The following is a 20,096-nucleotide window of genomic DNA, read 5'->3' on the forward strand; positions in this document are numbered from 1 at the left end:
CAGTCGGTTGTCACAGTGTTACCAGAGCATAAATAAAAATGTCTGTACACTGGAAAAAATCTAAATCTCACCAAGTGTATTTTTCTCATTTCTTTTTTTTTCTTTTTTTCTTTTTTAACAACTTTATCATTTTTCCATTACAATTACATCTTTAAGGCATATCTTATGCAATTCTTAAACTTGCCCCCCCCCCATCCAGGTGGCATCCCCACAAATATATCCATATAAACGCACAGACAAACAAAACACCAGGAAAAAAAAAGACTCAAACCAATTTATGTCGATCATTTTGGTCATATCATCAACATTCTGGACCTCCTGCACAAGGAAAAAAAAAAAAAAAAAAAAAAAAAGTCCCAGCAGTCAGACTGTGGGCACTGAGAAGACTAAGAAAGCAGTAAAAGAGTGAGGAAGAAAGAAAAATGTATTAAGTAAAAACAAGGAATCAGGAGAAAGGCAAGTTCTTGATGTGAATTATAAACTGTGACCAGTTTCTATCATATTTATCCTCCAACCCGCAGACTGTATACCTAATTTTTTCCAGGTCCAATCCCAACATCACCTCTCTAATCCAATGAACATAGGCAGGAGGGTTCTTCCCCTTCCAGTTCAGTAATATCAGACGACGGGCATGTAACGATGCAAAGGCAGTTGCATTTTTGTGGAGATGGGACAAGTTTAGATCATCACTAACTGCACCGAAGATGCCTATCAAAGGGTTTGGGTTAGGGTTAGGCTAGCAAGCTTTAAACAAACCCAAAAACGTAGCCAGAAACAACTCTGTTTGTTGGGGCGGATTAAATGCTAATAATTGTCGATGTCGGTTGTCACAGTGTTACCAGAGCATAAATAAAAATGTCTGTTCACTGGAAAAAATCTAAATCTTATTAAGTGTATTGTTCTCATTTCTAGTCAAAATCAGGGGTGTAAGAAAATATCAGTTCCACAATATATCGCAATATTTCACTTCATGATACTGTATCGATATTAAAAAGTACTGTGTTGATATTTTTAAGTATTTATTCAAATGCAGGCATGGCGGAGATTCATTTTTGTTTTTTCTTTTTTGTTCATCATGCTCTTTTATTTCTATATTCACATAGGTATTTTTGCTCTGTTGTTTGTATACTACAAAAGTAGTATTGTGATATTGCAGGTCATAGATGAAGTTTTTTGAAATTGATAACAGTTACTTCAGGCTCCTAAAAGCATTTTCTACTGTCTGAAAGAGGCAAATGTTAGTTTTTTTAATTGATAATGCACAAAAATAATGTTCGGATGTTGGATGATTCAGGGACTGAACATTATGCATTCTTTTCGCAATAGAATCCGAACATTTAAGCAGGATCTTAAACTGTAACGTCTGTAAAACACTATTTATTTATTTGTGTGTTTTTTGTACTGTTAAACCCACCTGTTAATTTTTTTTTTTATCCAAATGCTGCACTTGAAGTTTTTCCAGGAAATAATCTTAAAAGAAGAAACAAAACAAAAAATATCGCCTTGTTAACAATATCATGATATATCACGATATATCATATCATGATTCTAATATTGTGATTTGTATCACATTGCCAGATTCCTGCCAATACACACCCCGAGTCAAAATATCTCATCACACTTAAAATAAGACATAATCACCGAAAGACTAACTTTTCAGTGAGATGTAAGAACTTATTTTATTATTATTATTTATAATTTTCACTTGTTCCAGTGGCTGATTTTTTTGCTTAATTTTTGCTTTTGATTTTTGCTTGCTCAAAAAAAAAAAATCTGCCAGTGGAGCAACATAACTGAAGACCTACTGTATCAAATTTAATACCTTTTTTTTCACAGTTATTTTTTATTGAATTTTTTTTACAGCAGTAGTGCAAAAAATGTCTAAACAATAGGAATTGTTTTTATATACAACAATAACAAAAAAAAAAAACCCATCACAAAGCAAGCCACTTATCATCCTGGACAAATGTCAGAGTCAGTGAGATGCAAACTTATACTTAAACATAGACACAAAATATCCCAGAGAGAAGAAAAAAAAAAAATTAAATATCAAATTTAATACTTCTTAAATACTTTTTTAAGGTATTAAATGCAGATTTTTTAAGACCCCGCATGAACCCTTTAATACAGCACCGGGTGGATTTGTGGCTCCTCATCACAGACAGTATTCCTGTTGGTAAGGGGAAAAAAAAGTCTCTCGTATCACTGCAAAAATCTAAATTTTACCAAGTGTATTTTTTTCATTTCTTGTTAAAATATCTCATCACACTAACTTTTCAGTGAGATATAAGAACTTATTTTTAGACAATAGATCTGGAAAATCTTTTTTCAAGAAATCTTACCAAGATAATTTTCACTTGTTCCATTGGCAGATTTTTTTTGTTTAGGTCAAGATTTTTTTTTACTTAATTCAATTTTTTTTTTCTTACTTCATCCAAAAAAATCTGCCAATGGAACAACATAACTAAATACTTTTTCTTTTCTTTTTTTTTTTTTAACTTTATTTATAGAACTTTTCAACATTTATAAAACTTTTCATTTCACAAGTATGACATTTATAATTTCAAGCAATGTATTCATAATACAAAGATTGACAGTGGACATGATAAACAAACAGAACCCAAGGCAAAACAAAAACAAACAAAAAACAAACAGCAAAACAAAACAACAAAGGCAATACAAACAAGACACGCATAAAGACAGTCAAGACAGTGCATTCTGGTACCATTAAAGGAGGAGAGAAAATAAATAAATAAATAAACTGAATACTTTTTCAAGCTATTAAATGCAGATTTTTTTAACATCCCGCAAGAACCCTGTAAAACAGTGTTTTTCAACCTTTTTTGTCTTGTGACCCCATTTTAACATCACAAATTTCTGGCGACCCCAGACATTCTAAACGGAGACCTTTTTTTTTTTGCTAAAATTTATTTGTTTTTGATCATGTAATAGTTTGCTATACTATGTTGTAAATAAATGTTAATTTTAGACGACATTTAGTCTATATAATATATATTATTATGGACGGAGGCAGAAAAGCCAGGTGTAGATTACTGCACAAAGTGAGAATTTGTCCAGCTTGGATTTACAAGGCTGGCAATTAATACTGAACAAACAAGAACTCAAACTATGAATTATGAAAGAGCTGCAGCATCTGAAACTGACCACAATGAACATTTGACAGATAAACAGTACCACAGTGCTTCAGTTTCAGCTTCAGAGTTTGTCATGTCTTTAATGGATTGGGATTCTGTCTGTCAACTCAACATATATTTTTTATGAGTAAGATTTTTTTATTTTTATTTTTATCAATTTCTAGAAATTCCATCTGAATTCCAGGCGACTCCACGTGGATTCCCGACCCCAAGGTTTTAAAAACACTGACAAAACTAAGTACTTTTTCAAGGTATTAAATGCAGAATTTGTAAGACCCCACAGGAACCCTATAATACAACACCAGGTGGATTTGTGACTCCTCATCACAGACAGCATTCCAGTTCGTAAGGGGGGAAAAAAACACCTCGTACTTGACATGACACAAGAAAATAAGGAGACAAGTGGGAAAAAATGTGGCATGTCATTATCTTGTGATCCACTGTGTTGGTGAGTCAACTAACCACAAATGTCACGCCTGAATGAGAGTATAGGTAACCTTCTCCGCAGATGCATCAATGTATGCAGCGTGTGCAGCATAGGCACTGGTGCGTCTCTGTGATTGACTCCGACTACGAGGAAAGACAAGGATACCCCTGTCTAGCATCCACTTACCTCCTACACCAACATCCCATTAGGGATCCACTGAGAATAAAAATACAACAGGCAGCGATGGCAACACCGGCTGACATCAGTGTATGGCGGTGAGGTGTCTGGTGCCTGATCATACCTCTCCTCTCTTCTCCCTTGTGTTCTCTGTCAGCACTTGGACTGCCTGCTGCTAAACAGAGCAGTTTAACAACCCTCCCAGCATCCTTCCTCGCTAAATGATTCAAATGCTTCGGCGCTTCAAAGTGGAACCAAATGTTCCATTTCAACAGATCCCTTAAAGGAGACTTTGCCACTAATGACATGGGGAGGTGTGACGGCGGGCCCCGGAGCCCATAAGCCTACTGTACCACACAGACAAACAGAAAGAGAGGAATGGATGGGGGGGTTGGGGTGGAGGTGGGGGGGTGGGGGGCAAGGGTTGAGGGTTGGAGAGGGGTTGTAAAAATCTCATTATAATTTGGAAGGAAAATTTGGGGCTTTTGTGACAGAGTCTACAGTATTTATCAACATAACCTGTTCTGGCTCGGGACGTAATATGAACAATTCACAAAGCCTTCAGCAAAAGCGCTCACCGAAGTTCATTCCGAGCTTAATGAAATTTTAAAAGTTCAGCAGCTTATTAGCATACAGCAGTCCTATTAGCATATATTACATCTGAACTCAGTCTGTAAAACCATGGTCCTCCTTGTTTTCAGAATTTTAAAGGAAAAGAGATTTGCATTAAATACCTTTTCAAGCACTCTATTTATATGTGAGAAGAATGAAACTAAATATTAACAATGCAGGACTTCATTAATACTCTGAAAAAGAATATATTACAGACAATGCAGACCAAACGACGAAATATAGCGGCAGACCATTTGCATTCCTGAATCCGACATCATTACAGATTATTTAATCCAATCAATGTTTTTTTTGTTTTTTTTTTAGTTCTAATTCTTTCCTGGCTTTTGTTTATTCAGCTCAAGTGGAGCTGATGAAAATTACACCCATTATAATAACAAAGTGGTAAGTTTGGACTTATTATCTACCACAGCCGAAACACTAGAAACCCTGCACATGTACTCAGTGCTTTGTATGCACAGTGGGTATTGATCTCATAGTCATGAATGGTTTTATTACTGCAGCAGGAAATCTTACTTCCCCTCTGTGCCGTTACAACACATCCTACAGCACTCACACAATACAAACAGTATCTAATGTACCGTGAGCATGGAGCATTAATATAAATGTTTGTTTTTATATGGACACATATATGAGCATAGGATATTCACAGACCCTGATAGTGCGTGGTTTATAGCCCAAATAGTAATATGCAACATGTGCGCTGCTAGGATGCATTAAAAACAAGTGGTGCCGGGCACAACAAACCCCGCTCCTTCACACATATTATATCTTTTTTTTTTGCATCGATCCAGCTGAGGTCGTCATGTCTATACTGTTCATTTTCTAACTGACTCAGGGCTGCAACAAACTGATTGCACTTTATGTATTTATCATAGTTTAATTGTATTTTAATTGTACTTTATTGTATTTTTAAATGGTATTTTAATTAGATTTTAATTGTATTTCACACTGTAAAGCAATTTGTGACTGTCTGAAAAGTGCTCCATAAATAAAATTCACTTACTTAATTACTTATGTGTGGCAATGTCAGCATATCAATTGCCTCTACATTCGTGGAAAAAATAATAGACCACCCTTGTTTTCTTCAATTTCTTGTTCATTTTAATGCCTGGTACAACTAAAGGTACTTTTGTTTGGACAAATATAATGATAACAACAAAAATAGCTCATAAGAGTTGAATTTCAGAGCTGATATCTAGACATTTTCCATGTTTTCTTGATAATAACCAAAATCACTTTAGTTCTTACATCAATATCTATGGCATTGTACTGACAAAAACAGTGTTTTTAGGCATTCCATGTTTTTTTCCGTCTGTTTTAGTTACATGATACACACAGGAGTTAGTACTTGATTGCATAAACATTGTTTTTGATGACTTTTGATGATCTAGTATTTTTTTTTCCGTGCCAAGGAAAGTTTGAGGTAAATTGAAACAAAATTGATGTTTTTATAGACATTTGAAATGTTGCCCATTATAAGTAAATGGGAGAAAAAAATGATATAAAAAAAAATGCATAAAAAACTTTAACTTTTGCCTATTTTTCCCAAAATGTAACCACATCTGATTGAGATTGAGGGTCACTGGCAATCTATAAACCTAATTTGGGATGAATTCATCCAGTAGTTTTGCTGCTACATACATTTGAAATTTTGCCCACACTGTAAAAAAAATCTTGTTGGTTTTAACAGAAAAAAAACTGGCAGCTGTGGTTACCAGAACAATACTGTAAAAAACACATCCAACAGTAAACATATTTATGGAGCAACATGTAGATTTAACATTTTGTAGGTTTAAATGGTAAATGGACTGCACTTATTTAGCACATTTTCTACACCTTCATGGTGTCCGAAGCACATTCCAAATCCACCAGGTCCAACTGGGAACAATTTAAGTTTCAGTGTCTTCCACAGACATATGAACAGTCAGAGCCAGGATTCGAACCATTATTGGACCGTTATTGGACGAATAACTTTTTTAATAAAAAAACAAAACAAAAAAACCCCGCAAATAGGCTGTTATTTCAACATTATGGCCTTGCAATTTAAACGGCACCACATTGTTTTTCAATTTACAGTTTTATTTTCTAAAAACAATAGAAATACATCATTCCTACATACAAATCTGGTTTTGTTCACATACTCTTCCTGTAAAAACTACAGCTATATTTGATTTAATCGTTAACGCAAAAATCGTTTCAAATAAACAACTTTGCATTGAATTGTCACTTACAGTTTTTTTATGTTGCAATTTTACAGTTTTTTGGTGTTAATTCTACAGTCATTTTTTACAGTGCATTATAAGTAAAAGGGAGGAAAAAAGATGTAATAAAATGTATGAAAAATTTTTACTTTGACCTACTTTTCCCACAATGTAACCACATTTATTGTGCATCATTGGCAATCTATAAACCCAATTTGGTATGAATTCAACCAATAGTTTTGCTGCTACATATATTTGAAATTTTGCTCAATCTAAGTAAATGGAAAAAAAAAAGATTTTAAAAATTTCATAAAAAAATTAAACTTTGACCTAGTTTTCCCAAATGTAATGACATCTATTCTTGGTCACTGGCAATCTATGAACCAAGTTTGGTATGAATTCAACCAACAGTTTTGCTGCTAGAGTGTTAACAAACGAATAAACAAATCAAACCAAAAATAATACCCCCTGCCTCTCCTTCGAGGGGCGGGGTAAAACTATATATAAATGCAGTACAATGCAGCTTAACATACATAATTACAATAAAAAGGCAAACGCAAAAGCTTAAGTCACGAATAAACACCTGCTCATTCTTAAGAAACTACTTGAATTTAATATCATTCCATGTTGAGGAAGATTTTTTTTAAGAATTTGAAGTGTTTTTTGTGGTTGCAAATCCACACTCTAATTAACTGAACCAAAACTCCCACAGGGTTTAGGGTCATTTTTGTTTTTCCACCAGCTGCAAGTTTAATTTAGCTATTAAAACTTCACATTTAATTACTTTCAAACACAGTCATGTTATTATAAATACATCCTTTCCTATCATTCTTGTGTGTCCCTCTCTCGTAGACACGGGACGCTTTGGGAAAGTTCGTAAAGAAAGCCATTGTGCACTACAGAGATGACCTGGATCTGCAGAACCTGATGGATTACATCCAAAAAGAGGTGCACGAGGCCTGTTCCATTGAGCTAGAACGGCGGTGCATATTTTTGCAACCATTCGCTACGCACCAGTTGTAAAAACAAAAACAGCTAGTGGTTTATTGACTGTGTCTGAATGGAAGAAAATCACAGCCGGTGCCCACAGAGCTGTATGTCTTGTTTGTTTTGGTTTTCCACATGAGAGGGTACATGTAACATACAGTTCCTGTGGGTTCCTCTGTGGGTCATTCCGTGCGATACTCCCTCTCCATCTGCACGTACTGGCACATTTGTGAGGCTGGGTGATCCCATGGGAAAAGCCCAGTCTTCCAAGATGTATAATATGGTGCAAGACTGATTCTAAATATAACCTTTTTTTTTTTTTTTTCTTCTTTCAGTTCAAATGTTGTGGATGGAATAACTACACAGATTGGTCCTGGAACCTATACTTTAATTGCACACATGAGAACCCAAGCTCGGAGCGCTGTGCTGTACCTTACTCCTGCTGCACACCTGTTCCTGGAGAGGTGTGTTCTTGTCTATTAAGACTCATAACACTCATGCTGTGCGGATAAACAAACACAAACACCCCATGGAGAACTGCTAACATGAAAGCATGTGAAAAGACTGTTACTAGCCTGTCAGTTATTTTGCAGCATCTGTTTGCTGTAAAAACCTTTTTTTTTTTTTTTTTTTTTGCTATAAAAAGAGATGTCTCAAAATATTGTAAAACAAATATTAGCTCTCCCGGATGCTCGTTGCAGCTGTATCAGTCACAAGGACACACCGTCACACACTCATTGAAACAAAGCCAATCCAATATGATCCAGCTGGCTCATTCACCGCAACTACACTTAACCTAACCTTTACAGGCGGAAAGGTAATGCATTTTTAAAATCTAAACCATATAAAGTGTAAATATACATTACGTACCCCATCTGCAGATAAAGAAAAGAACAGCATATGCGACTAAAATGCTCATTAACACCCGCTGAGATGAGTGCTAATATTATAATGTCACTTCACACCCCTCTGAGCCTTAATTTACCCGGTGTATATTTGTGAAAAACATGAATTATATTTGTGCTAAAAAGTTGGCAAGGAGGGAAGAGTCATAGATGTGTGTGACAGAAGTTATTCAATGGCATCTTCAGGCAAATAGAGGTGAGAAGGCATGTATGAGGGTCTGAAAGGAGTCCTATTTGACAACATAGTATGAGGAGGAAGCAGCAAAATGGATTTTAGCCAAATAAAAAAAAAACCCTGAAGCGCTCTTCAGAAATACCAGACTCCCTTGACGAATACAGAAATCTTACCTCACAGAACTGATGCTGGAATCTGCGAGGATGCGCCTGCCCTTGTGGGTCTGGCGTTTTAATACATTCATTCTGGTCCAACTAACTGATGCAGGAAGCAGATCTGGGAAGTAGAAACAGCGCATTTGTCAAGGGAGTCTGGTTGCTTTGAAAAAAGAAGGCTTCAAGTTCAGTTTGGTTGGGCAGGTGGGTTGCACATTTCTGATTAAAAGAGCATTAGAATGAATTATTTAGACATGTTTCGTAAAGGTAGAGAACGCCTTATTGACTGACCTGTTGAGTCTAGATCACAGGTGTCAAACATGAGGCCCGGGGGCCAAAACCGGCCCACCAAAGGGTCCAATCCGGCCCGCGGGATGAATTTGCAAAGTGCAAGTTAGAGCATCAAACTCCAAAATAATATCATAATAATCTATATATAATATAATGACAACACCATTTTTTTCTCTTTGTTTTGGTGCAAAAAACTTTAAATTATGAAAATGTTTACATTAACAAACTATCCTTTAACAATAAAATGTGAATAACTTGTACAAATATGAACCAACCTGAAATGTCTACAGAAAAGTAAAGGCAATTTTAACAATATTTTGCTTGTTACTAAATGTTTTGTGCCTTTGTAGAGCTGACCTGTATTGGATACGTACAGGGGTTGGACAAAATAATGGAAACACCTTAAAAAATCAACAACATATAATTTAATATGGTGTAGGTCCGCCTTTTGCAGCAATTACAGCCTCAATTCTCCGAGGTATTGATTCATACAACTTGTGAATTGTTTCCAAAGGAATTTTAAGCCATTCTTCAGTTAGAATACCCTCCAACTCTTTTAGAGACGATGGCGGTGGAAATCGACGTCTTACTTGAATCTCTAAAACTGACCACAAATGCTCAATAATGTTGAGGTCTGGGGACTGTGCCGGCCATACGAGATGCTCAACTTCATTAGAATGTTCCTCATGCCATTCTTTAACAATTGTAGCTGTATGGATTGGGGCATTATCATCTTGAGGTGAAGGCGTTTCCATTATTTTGTCCAACCCCTGTATAAATGATAAGTCAAGGCATAATATTGATAAAATTGTGCTTATATTTCTTAACAAATTTCATTTTTTTCAGGTTATTCACATCCTTTTTGTTTGGATAGTTTGTAATTGTAAATATTGGCATAACTGAATGTTATTTTTTGCTCTAAAACAATTTGGAGTTGTCAATATTTATTGGTTATCATGCTATTATTGTACTGGTCCGGCCCACTTCAGATTAAATTGGGCTGAGTGTGGCCCCCGGAAGAAAATGAGTTTGACACCCCTGCTCTAGACTAATCAATCAAATGTTGACGGACAGAGAAATACCCAGTCTCCTTGGGTCAAGATCGGTAAAAGAATGTAAGGATACTGGGGAGATACCGGGGTATGGAAGAACACCAGACGGGGACAGATAAGAAACAGTACACTGGTAAATTACTAAACTGTGTAGGCGATACGTATATTGTACGTTTAATATGTCATGTATGCACTTAACTGTGTATCTACAGGATGCATTCAAGCAGTGAGAAATAAACAAAGTAATGGCTGAGATGGCGAAACCTAGGGGCTGGAGACAGAATCTAGGTGGAGCTGCCCAGCCCAAATTCCCCGGATGCAGATCTGGGAAGTCCAAATGGTGCATTTGTCAAGGGCAGGGGTGTCAAACTCATTTGAGTTCAGGGGCCGCATTTAGCCCAAATTGAACTCAAGTGGGCCGGACCAATAAAATAATAACAGCGAAAAAAGTAAAATTATATTATGATCACGTTTACATCTACAAAGTTTCCTTAAAAATCTAAATAACATGAACAACTTGAATTGTCTTAACAAAAACAAGTCAATTTTAATAAATATTATGCCTCGGTTTCTCAGTTGATCATCACCACACGTGCATTACAATTTGCATTACAATCGCACAAAACATTTAGGAACAGGCAGAATATTGGTAAAATTGCATTTGCTTTTCTTAAGATGTTTCCGTTTGTTCATATTTGTTCAGGATATTCACATTTCTTATAAAAGTATAGTTTGGTAATGTAAACATTTTCATGTAATTTTAATTTTTTGCACCAAAAAACAAAGAGAAAATTTGGGGTTGTCATTATCTATAGGCTATTATGATAATATTTTACTGGTCTGACCCACTTGAAATCTAATTGGTCTGTATGTGTATGTATGTGGATTGATTGTTAATATCTTCAGTGTAATTTTTGCATTTCACAAATTCATCCTGCGGGCCGGATTGAACCCTTTGGCGGGCCAGATTTGGCCCCCGGGCCACACGTTTGACACATGTGGTCAAGGGAGTCTGGTTGATTTGAAAACAGAAGCTTCAAGTTCAGTTTGGTTGGGCAGGTGGGCAGCACATTTTTGACTAAAAGAGCATTAGAATGATTTTTTCAGACACATTTCGTAAAGGTAGACCTTGTTGATTGACTCTTCATTGTCCTTGACTTGGATGGTTTTTGAAACAGAAAGTGGCATCTTAAGGCATTTTCATGTCTATTATAAAACTCAGAATTCAGTTTACCGCTCTGAAAAAAACCCTTAAACACAGCTTATATTAATGAAGACTGACATGCATCTCATTTACTCATACGCCAAGCTTAGAACTAGACTGATAAAACCAAGCCGGCCTCGTTTTACCGTCCTAACTGATGCAGGCAGCAGATCTGGGAAGTCCAAATGGTGCATTTGTCAAGGGCAGGGGTGTCAAACTCATTTGAGTTCAGGGGCCGCATTTAGCCCAAATTGAACTCAAGTGGGCTGGACCAATAAAATAATAACAGCGAAAAAAGTAAAATTATATTATGATCACGTTTACATCTACAAAGTTTCCTTAAAAATCTAAATAACATGAACAACTTGAATTGTCTTAAGAAAAACAAGTGCAATTTTAATAAATATTATGCCTCGGTTTCTCTGTTGATCATCACCACACGTGCATTACAATTTGCATTACAATCGCACAAAACATTTAGGAACAGGCAGAATATCGGTAAAATTGCATTTGCTTTTCTTAAGATGTTTCCGTTTGTTCATATTTGTTCAGGATATTCACATTTCTTATAAAAGTATAGTTTGGTAATGTAAACATTTTCATGTAATTTTAATTTTTTGCACCAAAAAACAAAGAGAAAATTTGGGGTTGTCATTATCTACAGGCTATTATGATAATATTTTACTGGTCTGACCCACTTGAAATCTACTTGATCTGTATGTGTATGTATGTGGATTGATAGTTAATATCTTCAGTGTAATTTTTGCATTTCACAAATTCATCCTGCTGGCTGGATTGAACCCTTTGGCGGGCCAGATTTGGCCCCCGGGCCACACGTTTGACACCTGTGGTCAAGGGAGTCAGGTTGCTTGGAAAACAGAAGCTTCAGGTTCAGTTTGGTTGGGCAGGTGGGCAGCACATTTTTGACTAAAAGAGCATTAGAATGATTTTTTTAGACACATTTCGTAAAGGTAGACCTTGTTGATTGACTCTTCATTGTCCTTGACTTGGATGGTTTTTGAAACAGACAGTGGCATCTTAAGGCATTTTCATGTCTATTATAAAACTCCGAATTCAGTTTACTGCTCGGAAAAAAAAAAAAAAAAAACCTTAAACACAGCTTGTATTAATGAAGACTGACATGCATCTCATTTACTCATATGCCAAGCTTAGAGCTAGACTGATAAAACCAAGCCAGCCTCGTTTTACCTTGCGCAAACCCTGGAGAGCAGAACCTGAAAAGAGGCATAGAATAATCAAATGATTGAGGGAAATGTCAAAGTCAAGGTAACTAAACAAATATAATCAAAAGGCGTATGTGGGCGGTTGGATAAAGTCAACCAAACATGGTATGGCAGATAGAGAATTTAGCTGTCAGTAACATTCCCAACATTTAATCATCACTGCAGGCTGAGGTTTACCTGCTTCAAAAGTCATTTTCTGTCGTATTTTGTCTACTCAGAATATACACACAGCAGCCTGTACATGCATAAACTAGATAAGGACACGTGGTAGTACACAGATATAATTAGCGTACTCAGGCATGCATGAGTACACAGAACTGCACTTGCACAAAGACAGATACAAAATGTAACTCTTAACAGTGTATCGCAGACACACACACTCACACACTCACACAGCAGTAGCACAGCTCACAGGCCACCGCTGACAATTCTTTCTAGTTTGAGAGAAGACAGAAAACTAAGGATTACATGTAGATCCATCACACTAGTATTGATTTTCCATCATGCTACAAGGAAAACAGATCACAGCAACCTTTTTCTACATGGCTGAAAAAAATCAATTAATTAAGCACCAGTAGAGCTGATGCAGTGCTGCATCCTGCTGTTCGTAGCCTGCAACTGCACGGCTACTTCAGGGACCGAGCCAGACTTCGTCACATCAAATGGACCGGGTTTGTGTTGAATTCAAAAGTCGCTCTCATGCCATTTCCTCTCTACGATCAGCGAACTCCTGTAACACTTTCCCCGAGCTGTCACAGCAGTTAACATCTTCGTCAACACAAAAGTAAGACGGGATGCATTAAACGGGGGAGCCTGTGGAAGTGTTTTCTCTGTATTGTTTGTGTTGCTTTAGGTTAAAGTTTCAAGAACAAGAAGATGATTCCATGTTTTATTTTGATTTTTATTTAGTTAGTTATTTGACCCTGTCCTGTTCAGCAATTTGGCCTTGAATGTACAGGGTATATTTACAATATTTTGAGGCAGGGATTGAAAGACAGTGCATGACCAATTAGTTTATTGAAAGTCATGAGAATTTATTTGCCACAAGAAAATTTCCATAATAGAAAATGTTTTTATTCTATGTGTCCTCCTTCTTTCTCAATAACTGCCTTCACACGCTTCCTGAAACTTGCGCAAGTGTTCCTCAAATATTCGGGTGACAACTTCTCCCATTCTTCTTTAATAGTATCTTCCAGACTTTCTCATAATAGTTTTGCTCATAGTCATTCTCTTCTTTCCATTATAAACAGTCTTTATAGACACTCCAACTATTTTTGAAATCTCCTTTGGTGTGACGAGTGCGTTCAGCAAATCACACACTCTTTGACGTTTGCTTTCCTGATTACTCATATGGGCAAAAGTTTCTGAAAAGGTATGCATAATAGTGTTAGGTATGATTATGACATCAATATATGTTTGGTTTCAAAACAACTGACGTAGTGCCTGCTGAGAAAAAAACAACTAAATGTTCATTGTAAATTTTGCTTCCCCACCCTGTGAGTGTTCTGGGGCTTAGAGTTGCTTGATAGTTTTGATCTAAGAGCGTTTTGAACTTTTTCAATTTTCCCTATTGGTTGGATTTAAAGGAGTGATATTTTGCTTTTTTTTTTTTTTTTTTTTTAAATGGAATTCTGCATTTTAAAACATTTCCCTGTGGTCTCCATAAACTGTAAATGCTATGCTTGGGTCTGAATTCTTCATTAATTCAACTCCACAGGTCCATCTTTAACCCTATTTCTTAGTAATGACACCAGAAAGGTCATTTTGAGCGCTGGCCCTTTAAATGCAAATGAGCCACTTCACACCCTGCCCCCTCCAGGTTGTTGGCTGTGCTGCTCTGTCCCATTCAGCTAACAACTGAACATTTTTAGGTAATTTGTTCGAAGTTTGGCCATATCTTCAGTATGGACTACAACCGCTGCTGCTGACAAACAATTATGTCGTACTCGGAGAAATGTTCGTAGGAAGTCTTGACCTTATATGTGTAAATGTCATGACGTAACAAATTAAGCAGGAATTAAAACGAGTTGTAGAAATCCACTTGATTCTTACCAGAATTAACATAAAGATAGCTTTGCAGCACCTGGAGGGTTCAAATTCAAACTTTTGGAACTATTAGGGTCCAAATACACAAATAAATGTACCAAAGACTAATACACAGCAAAAATCAAAATCTTACCAAGTGTATTTTTCTCAGTTCTAGTCAAAATATCTCATCACACCTAAAATATGACATAATCACCTAAAGAGTAACTTTTCAGTGAGATATAAAAACTGATTTTTAGACAATAGATCTTGAAAATCTTATTTCAAGTCATCTTACCAAGATGATTTTCACTTGTTCCATTGGCAGATTTTTTTGTTTAATTCAAGATTAAACAAGGACAATAGGTGGCTTGTTTTGTGATGTTTTTTTGTTTTTTTTTTTGTATTTTTTCCGTTGTATGTGTTTTGTATATGTTCTTTTCTATATAAAAAATTACTATTGTTTAGACTTTTTTTTTTTTTTTTTTGCACTACTGCTTTAAAAATATTCAATAAAAAAATAACTTAAAAAAAAGGTATTAAATTTGATATGGTAGGTCTTCAGTTATGTTGTTCCATTGGCAGATGTTTTTGCTTGAATTAAGAAAAAAAAGAAAAAGAAAAAGAAAAAAATCTGCCAATGGAACAAGTGAAAATTATCTTGGTAAGATTTCTTGAAATAAGATTTTCAAGATCTGTTGTCTAAAAATAAGTTCTTTCTATCTCACTGAAAAGTTACTCTTTAGGGGATTTTGTCTTATTTTAAGTGTGATGAGACATTTTGACTAGAAATGAGAAAAACACACTTGGGAAGATTTAGATTTTTGCAGTGTAGACATAACAAATCAAGCAGGAATTAAAACGGTTGTAGAAATCCACTCGATTTTTGTTAAAATAAATATAAAGATAGCTTTGCAGCACCTGGAGGGTTCAAATTCAAACTTTTGGAACTATTCGGGTCCAAATACACAAATAAATGAACCAAAGACTAATACACAGCAAAAATCCAAATCTTACCAAGTGTATTTTCGTCATTTCTAGTCAAAATATCTCATCACATTTAAAATAAGACATAAGAAAGAACTTATTTTTGGGCAACAGACCTTGAAAATCTTATTTCAAGAAATCTTACCAAGATAATTTTCAGTAGTTCCTTTGACTGATTTTTTGCTTGAATTAAGCAAAAAATCTTGAATTAAGCAAAAAAAAAAAAAAAAATCTGCCAATGGAACAAGTGAAAATTATCTTGGTAAGATTTCTTGAAATAAGATTTTCAAGGTCTATTGTCCAAAAATAAGTTCTTTCTTATGTCTTATTTTAAAGCAAAAAAATAAATAAATAAAAATCTTGAATTAAGCAAGATTTAATTAATCAATAAGACATAAGAACGAACTTATTTTCAGACAATAGACCTCGAAAATCTTATTTCAAGAAATCTTACCAAGATAATTTTCACTTGTTCCCTTGGCTGATTTTTTTTGCTTGAATTAAGCAAAAAATCTTGAATTACACACACACAAAAAAAAAAAAAAAAAAAAAAAAAAAAAAAATCTGCCAATGGAACAAGTGAAAATTATCTTGGTAAGATTTCTTGAAATAAGATTTTCAAGGTCTATTGTCCAAAAATAAGTTCTTTCTTATGTCTTATTTTAAGTGTAATGAGATATTTTGACTAGAAATGAGAAAAATACACTTGGTAAGATTTAGATTTTTGCATTGTGTAAAAGTGGGTTTAGCAAAATATGACCTGATGAGTTCCATGTTTTAAATCCTTGTGTCTCTTATCATCTGTCTGATTTACAGGTAGTTGTCAACACTATGTGCGGTTTTGGAGTGCAAACCCAGAACTACTTGGATGCGAATAAGTCCATCTACCCTGTAGGCTGTGCAGACAGGGCAGTGATGTGGATCGAGTCTCATCTGCTGCTGGTGGGAGCGCTCACCTTGGGTCTGGCTTTGCCTCAAGTAAGCCTACACAAGCACTCAATCAATGCATGCTGTGCACTAATTGGCAGCCTACGCAATCCTTTACTGCAGTAAACTCCTATAATTCTGGGCTGAGATGGCTCTGGTCTTGTCTTAAACAAGCTCTCGCATACATACGCCCGTCGATACAGGCATCACCTGGAGGTTTACTGAATTGAGCGTGTAGCAATCAACATATTGACGGACCCCGCTCCCTCAAAGGCTGACTCGTATGGTGCAATAGACGTGGCTGTGAAATAGTCCATGCAACACTTCATCAATCAGGACCCTGTTCTTTTCTTTAAGTAACCCACATTGCAACATCAATTCGAAAGGTTCCAGCATTGTTCCCGCACAGGTTTTAAATTATCCTCCTGCAGTGGTGTAGTGGTCCCTGGAGAAGTGGGTATACTCTCAATTTTTGGGCTTTTTTTTATTTAATAGATATATTTTTAAAAGTAGACCAGAAAAACGCCATTTTAGAAACAAGTTTAGAAACATCGGATAACGTTAGACTTTCATAATGTTAGCCTACTCGCATGGTTGAACTATTGGCAACATCTCTTCTCTAAATGTGCAGTCAAATGACCAGTAGTTTAACCCTTTCATGCATACTGGTCACTACAGTGGACAGTTATTCAACAGCTGTTCTCTTGTATGTTCATGGATTTTATTGTTTTAGTTCCATATCAACCAACACAGTGGACACCTATGCACCATCCCATACATTGCAATTCATATAATTTCTGTAACTTTGCTGTTCTGGATAAATCTGATCTGCAGTGACATGTTTGAGTGTAAATCAATTGCTTGTTATTGTTAATAGACTGTAGTTTGTTTGGTTTTTTTTGCATATTATCCATGAAGTGAGTAATAACTAATATTAGAGTATGTTAAAATGTGACAAACACCAGATTAACATTAAAAAAAAATAAATAAATAAATAAATCATAGTTTTCACTCAAATACATGTTTCTTTGCTTCAAAAATTAAATGCATGATGTCCAGCTGAGTGGATATTTTTGCAACTCAATGAAAAAAAGGTTCATAAAATTTTTTTCAATCGCATTGTTTTTTGTTTTTTTTAAATGCCTAAAGAGGAATAAAAACACTCAGGAAAAAAAATCTTGATTAGGGTCAAAACACGGTATTCAAAATCTCTCTGACAGGACATTTTAGAGACAATTTGACCCATATTTTTACTTTTAAATTCATTTTTGCTGTAGTTGGACCATAAGGGATTATCCAAAACAAGGAGCTACTTTATATTGAAATAAATGTTGGAACGGCAATCAATTAAAGTTCGCTCTCTGACGGGACATTACTGTGTTTTGACCCATTAAGGTTCTAATAATTCATGCATGAAAGGGTTAAAACAGTGACTCATTCTGAAACCACCTTAAAACGTACCTCAGATTTATGTATTCCATAAGTGTAGGTTCTCTCGATATGTGTCACTCATTTGAAAGACGTTTATTCTGCCTTTCTTGTTCGCATTTCCAATAATCGCGCACCTTTCAGTGAGACCTGCAGTGACCTGTCAATCAACTAGGGTGGCACTGGCACCTGAGGAGGTGACCAATCAGGTTCCAGAGGTGGCCAGCGCTAAGCAGAGCCCTGGCTCTGGTGCTAAGTTAGCAATAATTACAACTGTAAAAAGTTAATTGAAACTTTTGGAACTATTAGGGTCCACAAATACACAAATAAATGTACCAAAGACTAATACACAGCAAAAATCCAAATCTTACCAAGTGTATTTTTCTCATTTCTTGTCAAAATATCTCATCGCACTTAAAATAAGACATAATCACCTAAAGAGTAACTTTTCTGTGAGATTTAAGAACTTATTTTTAGACAATAGACCTTGAAAAGCTTATTTCAAGAAATCTTACCAAGATAATTTTCACTTGTTCCACTGGCAGATTTTTTTTTGCTTGACTTAAGCGAAAAAAAAAAAAAATCTGGAATTAAGCTAAAAAATCTGCCAATGGAACAAGTGAAAATTATCTTGGTAAGATTTCTTGAAATAAGATTTTCTAGATCTATTGTCTAAAAATATGTTCTTATATCTCACTGAAAAGTTACTCTTTAGGTCACAGGTGTCAAACATGCGGCCCGGGGGCCAAATCTGGCCCGCCAAAGGATCCAATCTGCCCTGTAGGATGGATTTGTGAAATACAAAAGTTACACTGAAGATATTAACAATCGAGGATGTCAAAATCATTTTAATTCAGATTCCACACACAGACCAATTAGATCTCAAGTGGGTCAGAGCCAGTAAAATACTATCTTAATAAGCCTATAAATAATGAAAACAGCAAATTTTATCTTGGTTTTAGTGTAAAAAAGTAAAATTACATGAAAATGTTTATATTAAAAAACTCTTGTTTTACAAAAAATGTGAATAACCTGAAATGTCTAAAGAGAAGTAAATGCAATTTTACCAATATTCTGCCTGTTATTGAATGTTTCATGCATTTGTAATTGTAATGTAAGTTGTAACGCACATGTGTAAATGATAAACTGATAATCTGAGGCAGAATATTGGTAAAATTGCAGTTGTTTTTCTTAAGACGTTTCCAGTTTGGTCATGTTATTCAGATTTTTATAGATGTAAACATTATCAGAATTTAATTTGACTTTTCTCACTGTTATTATTTTACTGGTCCGGCCCACTTGAGATCATATCGGGCTGAATGTGGAACTGAACTAAAATGAGCTTGACACCCCTGCTTTTGGTGATTATATCTTATTTTAAGTGTGATGAGATATTTTGACTAGAAATGACAAAAAATACACTTAGTAAGATCTAGTAAGATTTTGATTTTTGCAGTTTAAAAGTGGGTTTAGCAAAAATATGACCCAATATGAGTCACTCATTTGAAAGACATTTATTCTGCCTTTTTTGTTCGCACAGTACACTGCTGTCCTCCTGCTAGTATTAAAAAAAAAAAAAAGCAATAAAAGTCTTATTCCAGCTAAAGAAACCAACAGGGTTAATGTGAGGTAATTGGAATAGAACCGATTTAAAATGGAGGGTTAGGGACAGCAGTAACGAGACACAAGGGGATAATAAAACTTTAACTTCACATAAAAAGTTAATTAAAACTTTTGGAACTATTAGCGTCCACAAATAAATGTACCACAGGCTAATACACAGCAAAAATCAAAATCTTACCGAGTGTGTTTTTCTCATTTCTTGTCAAAATATCTCATCGCACTTAAAATAAGACGTAATCACCTAAAGAGTAACTTTTCCGTGAGATATAAGAAATTATTTTTAGACAATAGATCTGGAAAAGCTTATTTCAAGAAATCTTACCAAGATGATTTTCACTTGTTCCATTGTCAGATTTTTTTTGTTTAAATCAAGATTAAACAAAGATGATAAGTGACTTGTTTTGTGATGGTTTTTTTGTTTTGTTTTTTTTAAATTTTTCTGTTGTATGTGTGTTTTGTGTGTTCTTTTCTATATTAAAAAAAAATTCCAATTGTTTAGA

The 20,096-nt window shown here is 35.2% G+C and overlaps 1 protein-coding gene across 1 annotated transcript in view; it reads left to right on the top strand.

Moving 5' to 3' along the window:
- Positions 1-20,096, top strand: part of tspan33b (tetraspanin 33b) — a 48,582-nt gene that overhangs the window by 24,019 nt on the left and 4,467 nt on the right. The window contains exons 5-7 of the mRNA XM_030137012.1: positions 7,446-7,541; positions 7,916-8,044; positions 16,435-16,596. Of these exons, the coding sequence (XP_029992872.1) occupies positions 7,446-7,541; positions 7,916-8,044; positions 16,435-16,596 (387 nt within the window). The remainder of the gene's footprint in view (positions 1-7,445; positions 7,542-7,915; positions 8,045-16,434; positions 16,597-20,096) is intronic.

Source organism: Sphaeramia orbicularis, chromosome 6, assembly GCF_902148855.1.
Source record: "Sphaeramia orbicularis chromosome 6, fSphaOr1.1, whole genome shotgun sequence".
Taxonomy (NCBI): domain Eukaryota; kingdom Metazoa; phylum Chordata; class Actinopteri; order Kurtiformes; family Apogonidae; genus Sphaeramia; species Sphaeramia orbicularis.